Raw genomic sequence first — 14,204 nt, forward strand, 5'->3', positions numbered from 1 at the left:
AGCACCATAACACGTCATCACTTTCTAGGTCACATGGACTTGCCTCCCACAGAGTAGCGTTTAACGCTTCAATTCTCAGCGAACATTGTTTGAGGTATGTGAGGACATGAACTGCGATCGCATTGGGAAAAAACAATGACTTTATTGAAGACGGTGACCGAAATAACTGAAGGTCTGGAGCTCTAGTATAGAGTTTCCTTCGTAGTTCTACGCCTTTTTGCAGAGTTTCAGATACTTCACAAACTACAACTTGGTTCGAGAGTTCGTCGCACCTCCACTGATCAACCACCACCACAAGAATCACAGTTTTCTCCTTGGTCTCAAGACGTTCGGAATAGGTAGGGTTTGTCTTGAGCTTAGAATTGAACCATTGGTTTATGTTTTAAGATCACAGTTTCTGGGAGTTCACCGTAGCTCAATAGACCTGTATCATGGTGCAGCCATCTTGAAGTTATCTCATTGATATCGAGGCTGGAAGAACAACCTAGCCTGGTTCCTAATTGCAAAATGATTATTAGCATTCATTATTGTTATTCGATACGAGGAACATGACCAAGATGGAGGCAGCATGATAAAGGTCTATATGATCTTGATGGCATGAATACTCGCTTTTAAAGGCAGTGGACATTGTTGGTAATTTACTCAAAATAATTATTATCATAAAACCTTACTTGGTAACGAGTAATGGGGAGAGGTTGATGGTATAAACATTGTGAGAAACGGCTCCCTCTGAAGTAACATAGTTTTCGAGAAAGAAGTTATTTTCCACGAATTTGATTTCGAGACCTCAGATTTCTTGAAATATCTTTGTTAGTCCTTTTTTTTTTTTTTTTTAATCTCGAGTCAACCCCGATGTTTGAAAACAATGTAAACCTATTAATTTTAGGGGAGTTTCCATTTTGTTCTTGTGACTCTGATGATATTCAATTTCAAGAGTTCAAATTTTCACATAATTTTTTGTTTGTTTCACGTGTGGATCTTGGAATTTCTGCGTATATACCTGGTCATTTCTATTTAGACGCATGCGTTATTATATCATGATGAGAGAATATTATAACTATCAAGTTTGATAATGAAGTTCGATGAAAAGTCATTGAATCCTCCACACATGCCTTGCGAAATGTTTACTGCTATAAACCCACTCAGAATGTATAAAGGCATTTCTGAAAGTTATTTCAAGGGCAAGACCGTTCACCTCACTCTTTCCACACCTAGTGCGATAATAGGCTTAAAGACCGAAACAAAAAACACGAATCAATATTCACATAAAATTTGTGTGTGTAAATTTTGATTCTTTTGTCGGTACATGAATATAAATAAGGCAACACCCCCGGTTTTTACAGTGTACCATTGTGCCTCCACATGTCAACCTTTGGAATTTATAAACAAGCGTTGTTGAAAACTGTCATCAAATATTTCTTCACAGATACTAAATTTAAAGTGTCCAGTTGAACAAGACAAACAATCATTTCAGTTGTGCTGACCTTCTGTAAATATTACAGCCTGTATTCTCTATACATCTGGCACGATGTTTCTGCAGTTAGCAAACACTTGAATTTGACCGGACACTTGACATGGTTGTGGTGTAGATAAACAACCATTGCCAACTTGCCCCGAACATCGCTGGTTTCAACCTCTAGAAATGTAATTTTAATGGGTGCAAATTTCATGAGAATAAAATAGCTTCAATGTGAAATGAGCTACAGAGAATAACATGGAGTCATAAATAATATCGGGTAAGTGAAACATTGTTTTCTACACCACGGAGTCTCAAGAATTGCCAATTTTACATAGCGAGCTTAGATTTTTGGATCTGCATGCCCGTTAACATATTATTAAACAAATCAAATCAAAATTGAGAAATTACATGTTTGTCGTTACAATCACAGCAGGGTGTAGAGTGTCATGACCGATATTTCTGCTGATCACACTCAGCGAGCGTGTGCCATTCATGGGTTCGAGTCCCAGTCTTGACGCTTGGTTTCTTTAAAGGCAGTGGACACTATTGGTAATTACTCAAAAAAATCATAAGCACGAAACCTTACTTGGTAACGAGTAATGGGGAGAGGTTGGTAGTATAAAACATTGTGAGAAATGGCTCCCTCTGAACTGGAGTAGTTTTCGAGAAAGAAGTAATTTTCCACGAATTTGATTTCGAGACCTCAAGTTTAGAACTTGAGGTCTCGAAATCAACCATCGAAACGCACACAACTTCGTGTGACAAGGGTGTTTTTTCTTTCATTATTATCTCGCAACTTCGACGACCAATTGAGCTCAAATTTTCACAGGTTTGTTATTTTATGCATATGTTGAGATACACCAACTATGAAGGCTAGTCTTTGACAATTACCAATAGTGACCTGCCTTTAATCAATACTATAAATAATAATTGCTTCGTCCTTCGGATTCGGACTTAAAGAATTTACACCTTCTTGTAATTGTCGAAGACCAGTCTTCTCATAAAGGTAACAAACCTGTGAACATTTGAACTCAATTGGTGGTCAAAATTGCGAGATATTAATGGAAAAATAAAACAGTCAGTGTCACACGAAGCCGCTTTCAGATCTTGATTTCTAATTCTGAGGTCTCGAAGTCAAAACCAAGTAATTTAAGTGGAAAATTACACCTCTTTCTCGAAAACTACGTTACTTCAGAGGGAGCCGTTTCTCACAATGTGTTAACTATCAACGGCTCTCCATTACTCTTTACCAAGTAAGTTTGTATGCTAACAATTATTTTGAGTAATAATACCAATAGTGTCCACTGCCTTGAATCAATACACTTAACAATAATTGCTTCGTCCTTCGGATTCGGACTTAAATAGGTCCCATGGGTTATTGTAATAGAATACAATGTGTCTGGCATTGCTTTTTCTTCAATTATTTGAAGGCTGCACTAAATGAAGAAGGGGAAGGAAATGAAGAAGAAGATGAAGGGTACCATGGAGTTTCATTCAGAATAACATCATTACCATGCACCAAGATTTAAGACAGAGAAAAGGCAATATCAGATGTAGCAATAATGGTTCGTGCTTTTTAATCGCCAACCAACAGTCCTGACGATTATGTAGGGACCAACATCAGCCAACAACTCAAAACCCGTGTGACAATTCGTTTCTGTAACCTCTGACAACGGCCGCCCTGAAGTTTTGGTTAGCATGAAATGTTTTCCCTGATAAAAACAGGGTTACCAACCAAATTTCCACGTGATTTTCAGGATTTGCAAATAACATGCTGAATACCAATAACTAGAAATATGCAACAATTGGAAATTTGGCTGGTAATCCTGTTTTTATCAAGGAAGAAGTTTCAAGCTAAGCAAATTTGTGTGCTTAGCAGCTCTATGAAATTGGGCCCTTGTCACTAACCGATAGCTCCCCAAGCCTCAATGATTCCTCCACCCCAAACCACCCCATGTCTTTAAAACGTACTTACGGCGGTTACAGAGGAACAACATTGGTGCAAATTAAGCAAGAGGAGTGTTTGTTCTGCACTTCCTCTCTTCAGTGGTTTGTAACAAGTTACTCTGATGAGCACTCGTCTATTTGCATAGCTTTCTATGAATGAAAAGACCGACTGACTCGTCAAACAACTTGTTGCTGTCTGACCACTTCAGTTTTTACCTCCTCATCATGTTCAAACACTTAATCACAGAGAAATGACTAGAGGAGTTCGAACTTTCCTGTTTCACGTTTCAAGGAGATTGTTTTATTCTTAATCTCAAAACTCGATTTGAACCTAAGTTCTTAGTCATGAAATCATATACAGCTCATTTAAATTATCGGTTTCGGCTTATACTCTCGCAATATAAAAACGAAAACGACCCAATTTGTCGCTCTATATATTTGTAAACAAACAAAACCTACACACTCTTTAGAACCCCATAGTTACCGTGTAAATAACCACTTTCACTGCGCGACTGGGGGTACTGGTTGTCTCGGTCATAAAAGTGAAATAAACGGGATCCTTTGTTAACCTCTTTTGTCATAAATTCCTGATCAAGGATGTCAGGCGTAACAATCCAATGGACTCAACAATGGTGATTCTGTAATGCAACACACTGTAGTTTTGCTGCTCATATCGATCATTTAAGGAATTACCTTCAGCCTACCAAGGCAAACAAAACGTTGATTTTGTTTGTGTGTGGATTTAACATGAGATTGTGGCGATGTAGCATCAATTCCTCTGGCCTGATAACAAACTTATCATTCGGGACCATTATTGCTAGCGGCTTGTGAGAACGGTGGATGCATAGGTTTTTTTTTTCGTGAGATGGCGGGGACGTAAGTATTACTTAGTCAATTTGACCGGTATGTGTTACAAAAGGCTATGAAGGCTTTTATCACTTTAGGCTACTTGACATGTGTTTAAAGCAGTGTTTGTGGTTTAAACCTGTTTGCGTGTTTGGCAACATGGTGAGGTACATTAGCCCTGGTGGTCTTACTTTCTTTTTCTACCTCCATGGTCTTACACATATACAGCGACAGAGTCCTATATAGGGCTAGAGGTACATACATATAATGCAGCAGGATAATCAGACAGGCAGAGGAAATGACTGGTATGATAATATAGAGACATTTGAACTCAACGCAATTTTGCAACAGGGTTTTCAACTTTAAGTATATATATATATACATGTATAGGCAAACAACCACTTAACCAAACGGGGATATCGCCAACATAGCGCGGCACGTTTGCTTGGGTCGTTTTATCTGATGATTTGTCATGACAACAGAGAACCCCGTATTATACAGCGTAAAAAAAATGCACAAATTTATACAGTAACTCTTGCTCTACCGGGTTTCTAAAAACAAACTATAATCATAATTTGAAATGGCTGCCGAATACTAAAATATACTGTTCTGGGGGTAAGGTTTATATGTTTGGATAGCTTATTGTCTCAACTATTATGACACCAAGAAGTCCGAAAATAATTTATGCCTGGGTGAGCACTTCTCACTTTTGTGAAGGGTATGAAAATTGGGCTGCGCAGGAATTATCCTTCCATTTTGTAAACTTACAAAATTGAGGGGGGGGGGTATGATAAAATGCATGATCAATATTGCGATCAGTTTGGGTTTGCTGAGTGAATTTGATGGTTTATTTAACCATTTTTGTATGCATGAGTGAACAGGAATTGCGTTTGGTCATGTAACATTTCAGTGGTGGGAATCATGATGTGGTGATGTTACTTGTGCAATTTCCATACAAACTGGTTTATTTTTCACATTTTTTGTGTGACTTTGAATAAAAACCTTCACCCCACATTTCAGTTATTGTAAGATTATTTGAACATTTCATTGGTTTTTCTTAACAACCAGACGGAAATTTATTTGTATTCAAATACGGTTTGTTGAAAAAAGGATGTCAGAGATGTTGCTACAAAGAACTTGCCTCTAACAAAGGGAGGCTTATTCCGGCGCAGCCTAATTTTCATACCCTTCACAAAAGTGAGCAGCGCTCACCCAGGAATGAATTATTATTGGAGTTTTTTGTTTGTCATGAAAGTTGAGACCTTAAGCTACCCATACACCTAAACCCTTTTACCAATAATTATATTCTTTTTATGCAGCAGCCATTTAAAAAGGTGTATTTTTTTTAGACACACGGTACATGTGGTGTACAGTGCTAAATCTTAAAATGTTGATTTGCTGTCGTCTGTTCGAATTAACTTACTTAATTACTGCTTTATTTTATTTAAGTGTTTTTACGGTTCCTAATTGTAGCATTTTAATGTTGTTAATTTTCCCGTTCTTTGAAGTAAGGCATTATATAGTGCGTTGTTGGTGTTTGTTTCTGTTTTTGGGGGGCGGAGGGGGGTTACTAAATGCCCCTGATGTGGGACAATGGAATTTTATATAATTATCTGCACGTATCTATTTATATAATCAATTAATCTATCTATCTTTATTGACTTATCCAATAATTGGCCGTTAATCGATTGTTTGTACGGCCAGTGACCGTGAGACTTCTATCGACAGTAGCAAAAAGGATTTTGAGTTCCTAACGCTGATCAAACAATAACTAATATTAGTTCAACTCTCCATTGGATTCGTTGGATAGTAGTGTCACCCTATTCTCTTTAAGAATCACTACTGCAAGGGAAAGATTACTAAATAGGCCTAGCTATACTTGTTCTTAATGACAGTGGACACTAATGGTAATTGTCAAAGACCAGTCTTCTCACTTGGTGTAGCTCAACATATGCATAAAATAACAAACCTGTGAAAAATTGAGCTCAATTGGTCGTCAAAGTTGCGAGATAATAATGAAATAAAAAACAACATCCTTCCTTGTCACACGAAGTTGTGTGCAATTTCAGATGCCTAAAAATCTAATCTGAGGTCTCAAAATCAAATTCGTGGAAAATTACTTCATTCTCGAAAACAACGTTACTCAAGAGGGAGCCGTTTCTCACAATATTTTAGTACTATCATCAGCTCCCCATTATTCGTTACCAAGTTTTATGCTAATTACCATGAGTAATTACCATGCAATAGTGTCCACTGCCTTTAACTGTTGTTTAGCTTAGAAATGTCACACGCGGCAACTTTACGGGCAACTAGTTCCAGACAGTGTGAAAACAGTCACTCCATTTCCAGGCAGCTCTACATTTATAATAGAGGAGAACATAATCTGAATCATTGGCAGAAAAGCATATCTTCATTCAGTGAAGTTGAACGCCAACCTTTTAAAATTTGCCCATAACATTTCCTCGATTGTTTTACAAAGCATTACTGTAAGGTTCTTCGTCTTCGTTGTAAATGGCGGGTAAGTGCTTTACACTCGAGGTTAGACCTGATCCACGTAAGACATAGTTTTGAAACACTGTGCATGTGGACGCTACACATCACTTCCACACAGGAGTGTCCACAGAGTGACTGCAACACAGAGATGTGTGTCCCTATGGGTGCCATAACACAGAATTGAAAAAACCTTCATGGCTAACGCGTTAGCTTAGTTTTGTTGTGCCTCATAACAATTGTTTTAAATACATTCCGTTTGACAATACCACTGTCCTTTAAAGTTATACATTACCTATATAACTTCCGACACAACTAATGTAGGTCTATATTCCTAATTTCAAACCTAACGAAACCCCAACCCTAGCGTGATCGATCATGGGGTGACAGGAACATAATGGTATGTGTGGTGTCATTTACTGCCACTGGGTTCGAGCATCGGGCGAGAGAGGTATTCAAAATAATTACAGTGACGGCCTTTGACAACTGTAATTGGAACTGAGCAATGGTGTTTTTCTAAGCAACAATGATGTATATGGTAACGACAATCTACGGCGAGATATTTGTATGCCTATAGTGACGTGATGACCTGGATCACAAATTAAATGAAGTGCGAGTTATTGTAAAGCGCTGCAATGGTGCCATCGGTCCATTTGGTTTGGTCATTTTACCATGAAAAATACAGAAACCATAGCTACCTATAAAGTATATGAGTTGGCCGTGACAAGGGTATACCGTAATGACATGATTTCCCTACACCACATCGGATTTTGCAGTGTGGTTTCTGTTTGGTGAACAGTTATTCTATAAATCTGCCTCAAACTGTGGACTATTTTCTTTGTACGCAGTTGAAGCACCTGACAGTTAACATGGATGTTGTCAATAGAGTAGGCCGAGTATGAGAAGCAGGCGTGAATCACCATGGAAACCAAATCAGATGACAGCGCCAACTCCATCAATGCTACTTCTAAACCGAGGGGTGAGTGAAAGTCAAAACATATTCTTTCCATGTGGTCACTTTGAGAATTTGAGTCTTCTCATTTGAAACGCATGGATGTGTAAAGGACGTCGAATAAAGAGATTAAAGTATACCGCACACAGGTATCCTGATGTACATGTCAATTGCATTGCTCTGCCAAAATCTATAATGAAAGGTTGTTCTAAAGCTTTGTGTCAATTCAAATACATGTAGCATGAAATATTGGAGGACTATTTTTAAAAAGGTTTGGTTTGTCAACTGAAAACCGGGCGGGATGGAAAGACGGGTGCTTGTCTAAGATAGTCCAAGAGCAAACATTAGCGTTTGCATGTGATGTGGGTCTTAAACTAACATTTTTAAAGCTATAAAGTTTTAAGTTATTTTCCTTTTATAATAGGCCTAAGCATTTTGTTAGGGTGTAAGTTAACCTTTGAGATAATGGCAAACGAGTGCACCACCTGGTTTACGTGTGTACAGACATTACCCAAACCAAAACAGTGCAAATAAACAAAGTGTCCACCATTGTCTCAAAATGAATTGTACAACTATTTTCAGGATGGAACTATCGAAAGAATCTTCCTTTGTACACATTGATACAGCTGGAACCTTTATATTAACTTCCATGCTGAGTGTGTTAAAAGACAAGTCGGTTGTTCGTCTGCGGTTGGAGTCTTGGCCCCCCGCTCATGTTCATCCACACATTGGTCAATTTGGTTGTCACTAAATAAAATAAAGTGAGTAAATTCACTAAATCACAAGATTCTTTTGTTTAAGAATGGCACGTGTCGTATTGCCACAGTTGTAATCCCATCAAGATAGAAGGTTGGAAAGAAAGAGGGGGAAAGGTTTAAATCTTCAAAATGTTAGTGATATGGACACAAGAAAATAGAACGATTCAGGCCAGAAGGTTATGAGCAAGTTTGAAGAGAACTATGTGGGCTTCTTGAGCTGTTCTTATAGAGGCGCCTCGTCGTAGACTCGAAACCTTGAGCTCCGCAAGATTTGTGGTTGATTTTTTCCCAGGAACACTCCTCATACTAATTTGCACAAGTTATTGAATGGTGTCTTGCTTGGATTATTTTGTCGAGTGTGGTATTTATACAGAAGAGCACTGAATCTGTTTGTGGATGAACGAGTGGATAGTTCGAATGACAAAGCCGCTGCCCAGTGTTCTGTAAGCTCATTTCGTTTATTGTCTGTATCACCATAGAGGCTGGGGTACAACTTTGCCTTCAAATAATGGACGTTTAATCCAGAAAGAGTGCCATGAATTGTCACCCAAGGCTGTTCAGTGGTTTAGGCCTACACGTTATGTTCATACGTATATCGGCACGTCTGATTCACTGAGTGAACGGTTATGTGGCTGCTGTTTGAGCCTCAGTGTCGTTGGACTGGATTTACTCATTTACAGGGAAAAGGAGAAAGTTCACCGTTAATCAAAGCCATTATAGATTGGATCCTTCCTCCATGATTGGATATATGAAGGACATTGTCTGCCGTTCATGAGTTCGCGGAGTTGTTTACCTTGGTGAATACCGAAAATGCCTTCTCGCCTTCAGACTCGGAGTGACATGTGAAATTGAGACTGCTCTTCATAGTTTCTTGACATTCTTCGGTTGCCATGAAGATGACACAGGGTATGATGAGGTTTTGTAAAGTCTTGTTCTGTCTGTCTCGTGAATGTTCTCTGTTGCCAAGCGTTTTGGGAGAAGAGTCAAATAAGAAATCTAATCATATAGCAACCTGCTTTTATATAGTGAAAGTCGACATGACAAAAATGGTCCAAATCATTTAGGTTGCATTGTGGTTTCTGTTCATCAAAATTGCCACTGTCGTAATAGTGCTTTTCAAAGGGGAATTTGTTTTCTTCCTAATCGATTTAAAAAAGGAAATCCGTAAAAAAAAATCGGGAAATTTTGTTTGGGTCGGCAATTTTAATGTACACAAAAATTTCCTCCGGTCTGATGACTGCAAGCTGTGGAGACTGGACAACTGAGATTTGTCGGCCATTGGTCGGCATTGGTCGTCCATTCCAGGGGTTCAAAATGTAGGCAGGCCCGTACGCGTTTATATAATGGTATACAATTATACACAAAATGGATCAGACTGCATAATCTTTCCACATTCAATTTGGTGATTGGCATTTCTTTGTGAATATGTGCGCGATCACTTTGTTGTCATTAATGTTTAGAGGTATGAATGTAACGTATTAAGAAAAATGGTCACGAGTTATACAACACTAATAGCCAATTTGCCGATGAACGTAGTTTGGTCTGAACCGACTGACCATGATGGAACATTTCCATGGTCTGACGTAATATCAGTCACATTATATGGTTATATCAAACTCCGTAAGCGATTCCAATGTTTGTTGATCATTCTTTTTGATTTCCCCTTTAGGTACGTATCTTGATCCTCTAAAAGCATGTGCCCTCAGCGGCGAGAGTGGTGTCAACATCGGCAAGTCCGAGTCGGCCACCTACTCCAAATACATGAACATCGTACGGCAGACTAGACGCACTGCGTCACGGGTCTCCGTGTTGAACGATGTAGAACGCAGTCGTCTCAACAGCGTCATGAGAAGGATTGACGGTGAGAGGGCGTACAGCACGGCTGTCTTAGACCGACAGAAGAGACAGTTCAAACGGTCTTTGGATAACTTGGACAAGCACAAGAGCGGTTTCACACACCACATCGATGAAATCGCCACTCCGGCGCATCTTCGTGCTAAGCAGAGCTTGCTTACAAATCATCGTAAGCACCAAATACCCACGCTCAAACCAGTGCAGGAGTACAACAATGATCAACCGAATCCAACGTCAGAAATCTTGCCAAAAAACGAGAACAACAACAATGAGTTAGAGCTTCCCGCCGTGGTACCCCTCTCTAGAACTCCGTACTTCCTCAGATCCCGAGAGAAGATTCTGACCGCCACGGCACCCGGTGAAGTCGTTGAACAAAAAGGGGAGAGCATTCCTATATTTTACACGGGAGATGGACCAGAGGCGATCCAAGAGCAAGTACGAATGGTGCACAACAGGAAAGATTTCAATAAGTCAAAGGCCGTAATTCCGTGATACAACAAAAAGAAGATAAACAATGCCAAGGGGCCGGCTCTCCGTACAGCTTGTAGTTTGTATACAATCATATGCATGCTGTAGTCTGCCTAAATGTATTTCCCGCTAAATTATTTTGTATTTCCTTTTTACACACGCATGTCTTGGATCTAGTACTCGCTTGTCATGATCATGAGCGGTCAGAATGTCATCTTAAGACCTATAGAGCAACGCTTTGTTTATGTATTGTATTATAACCAAATGTTTTGGTGCAACTTTACGTGTAGATACCTATTATAATTTTCAAAAGGAAGTTTTCTCTCTGATAAAATGTCTGGCTGGCTGGGCGCGAGACTACTGCTCTCACGACTACAGTCCCATTTAACCGTATCGTGAGAACAGTGATTTAAAGCCTCATATCGGCGCCGACAACATGTGAGAAATCGTGCGCCTGCGATTGGTTCACGACCGTCGGGATCACCTCGTACAAGTTGAAATGGTTCTACTCTTGCGACTGTTATTTTTTCGAGCGGCGACTGTTTCATACGCTCAGATCGTAAATAATCGCCGACTGAAAAAGTCCCGAAGGTCTTAGCTAAGGCGCAGTGTGATCCTGAAAAGTCAGTCGCCGACAGTTTTTAGTTGACGCAAGGTCGACCTGAGGCCGGTGTCGCGTGCAATTATGTCATCTATACAATACTATCCGGAGGACATTATTGCATATGCAATAATGTCCGACATTATTGCATATGCAATAATATCCGGACGGTTTCGCATATGCAATCGTGTCCGCCTGGACGCTGCTGCATAATGCAATTGTGTCCGCCCGGACACATTTGCATATGCAGTTGTGCCCGCCCCGTACAAAACCGTCCTTGTAGTAAACTAAACGCCCCTGGTCGACGGAACATGTTCGCCATTTGTTTTTATAAGCTAAGGGTGCATGTCATGAATGACATGGGAAATGTTCGGCCGTTGGGTATTCGCTGCAATCATAAAATACGTGAATATTCATGCTGCATAAACACGTAGGTTCAGTGCATGCACGCTCGCTTACGCGCGCACATACCATTTACAGTCATGTATGTCCACCGGACGGTTTTTGCATAGCCCCGGACACAATTGCTTATGCAAAAGTGTCCGGAGCGGACAGTATTGCATGGCGTACACAATTGCATCGGACACCGGCTTAAGTCTCTCACACACAGAGCAGCCATCTCTCGAGATAGTTGCGTGAGAGCCGTTTCGTTATCACCACGACAGAGATCGATTGACTTATTCGCAAGTCTATCTGATACACGATCTGTGATGCTGATTTAATCGTTATTTATTTAGCATAACATCAGAGTTCCATCCCCTTTCTTCCTCTGGTTCGAACCCCTAAAACCTTTGTTGAATGTTAACAAGTTTTGATTTGTTTCAATAGCCTCTATCTACATATTATTATGTTACCTTTGAAAATTGAAACCATGACTACCACCGCTGACTACCACCCATCATTCTCCAGCAGACGATCATTATATGAGAGCACTCAAAACACTAATTTAAACCAAAGAATCACGCTCGTTCTTACTTTCTCTATGTTCTTATACAGTCGAAGTTACACTTTTTGTGCAGCTCTATGGATTCTGTGTGGTTTTTGTCCCTGAAACCCTTAGTGTATTCAACTTGGTCATTAATTTGTAAGAGTTTCAAATAACGATTTCTCCGAGCTCTTGGCAGTATTTTAGGCGGAAATATACCGTATGGAAAATAATGACAAAGGACTTTAGAGGCACTGGACACCTTCAGTAATTGTATTGTTAAATACCAGTCTTCTCACTTGGTGTATCTCAACATATGCACAAAATAACAAGCATGTGAAAATTTGAGCTCAATCGGCCGTCGAAGTTGCGAGATAACAATGGAAGAAACACCCTTATTGTGCTTGATTTCGGGACCTCAAAATCTTAAACTAAGGTCTTGAAATCAAATTCAAATATTTCAGTGGAAAAATACTTCTTTCTCGAAAGTACGTTACTTCAGAGGGAGCCGTTTCTAACAATGTTTTATACTATCAACAGCTCTCCATTGATCGTTACCAGAAGTAAGTTTTTATGCTTACAATTATTTTGAGTAATTACCAATAGGGTCCGGTGCCTTTAAATCACTTGGGTGTATCATCCCATCGTTGTAAACTACCTCAATTTATGACGTCATTATTTTTATCTCACAATACGAAACTACTCTTATGAACTATTTATTGTTGACTAAATGGACTCAAAGCTTGTAAATTATAAAAGAGTGAGGGGATATTTGATAAGAGGAAGGTCAATAACGGTGCTTGGAATTAATATTAAAGGATTTGGGTACTTTTTGTTACACAAAACGCAATGTCCACAGATTTACATTAAACTTACACCGTTTGACGATATAGATAGTAGAAGCGTACCTTAAATGATAGTTGCTGAGCCGCGGTATTTTTTTGAGAAATGAGTAAAACAATGTCATGAAAATACGTGTTTACATGCTAAAATAATTTGCATCTCATGATCAGTGAGACGAAAATGATTTTCATGACATTGTTTTACTCAAGGGCCAATGTCAAAAGGCCAGAAAATACTGCTTGAGAAATGTATTTGCTAAGCAAAAAACTAGTGTGGCACCCTGCAGTCACAGTTTTGGGTGCTAACTTGTTAAGCATTACTTTGAGGTGCTAAGCAAATTGTTGTGCTTTCAGGCTTAGTGAAATTGAGCCCTGGTAGTTTGGCTAGCAACGTTATTCTGGTAAGCATACTTTTGATGTATAAGCTGCTTTAAAAGTCGCTTTTGAACACTGTAGATCACACGAAACAAAACAAAATGTCTGCAACTATTTCGTCGGGTCTACCAATCCTAAGATACCAGTTTTATTAAAGTAATAAATATATTTAGCCTTGAGGAAAAATATAAATTATAAAATAAATATTGCATGCCACTAAAATGTAAACTGCAGTGTGGTTCTTTTTATACATTTAAAAGCTACATTTACAGAGCTAAAAGCTTAGCTTTGATACTAAAACCCTGAAACCCACTCATCGCCAAGTGAATTTTTCTGATAATTGCGCTTGGCTATTGTGCAAATAGTATATGGGTAGTAACATACTACGATGTTGACATTTAACTTTACATTCCATTAAAAAATGAACAAATAAAAACAATAAAATACAATTCAATAAATAAATATAATATTATATAAAAAAACCAATAAAAACAAACAACAAACGATGCGCGAACAGAACATGCGCCTGCAATTTGAGTGAATATGCAATTTTAGTTATTAATACAGTTTTGAGTTTCTTGGAAGCTCAAATTGCTTTGGTAACTCAAACCATTGTCCAATGATCATTGTCTGCCGGACTTACTAGCTTTCTCTATTATTTCATTCTTTTTTTATTGATATCAAATT

At 38.9% G+C, this 14,204-nt stretch overlaps 1 protein-coding gene across 3 annotated transcripts; it reads left to right on the plus strand.

Moving 5' to 3' along the window:
* Positions 1-157: 157 nt before the first annotated feature.
* Positions 158-13,999, plus strand: LOC139937529 (uncharacterized). 3 transcript variants are annotated; one of them, XM_071932721.1, is made up of 3 exons: positions 158-338; positions 7,591-7,721; positions 10,122-13,999. In XM_071932721.1, exons 2-3 carry the CDS (start codon positions 7,664-7,666, stop codon positions 10,796-10,798), a joined length of 735 nt encoding a protein of 244 aa, XP_071788822.1. In that variant the 5' UTR covers positions 158-338; positions 7,591-7,663; the 3' UTR covers positions 10,799-13,999. The 3 variants fall into 3 exon arrangements, with proteins under 3 accessions (XP_071788822.1, XP_071788832.1, XP_071788840.1); XM_071932731.1 differs by lacking the exon at positions 158-338 and adding an exon at positions 4,005-4,282; XM_071932739.1 differs by lacking the exons at positions 158-338; positions 7,591-7,721 and adding an exon at positions 9,082-9,358.
* Positions 14,000-14,204: the final 205 nt, after the last annotated feature.

Source organism: Asterias amurensis, chromosome 1, assembly GCF_032118995.1.
Source record: "Asterias amurensis chromosome 1, ASM3211899v1".
In the NCBI taxonomy this organism is placed as follows: Eukaryota; Metazoa; Echinodermata; class Asteroidea; order Forcipulatida; family Asteriidae; genus Asterias; species Asterias amurensis.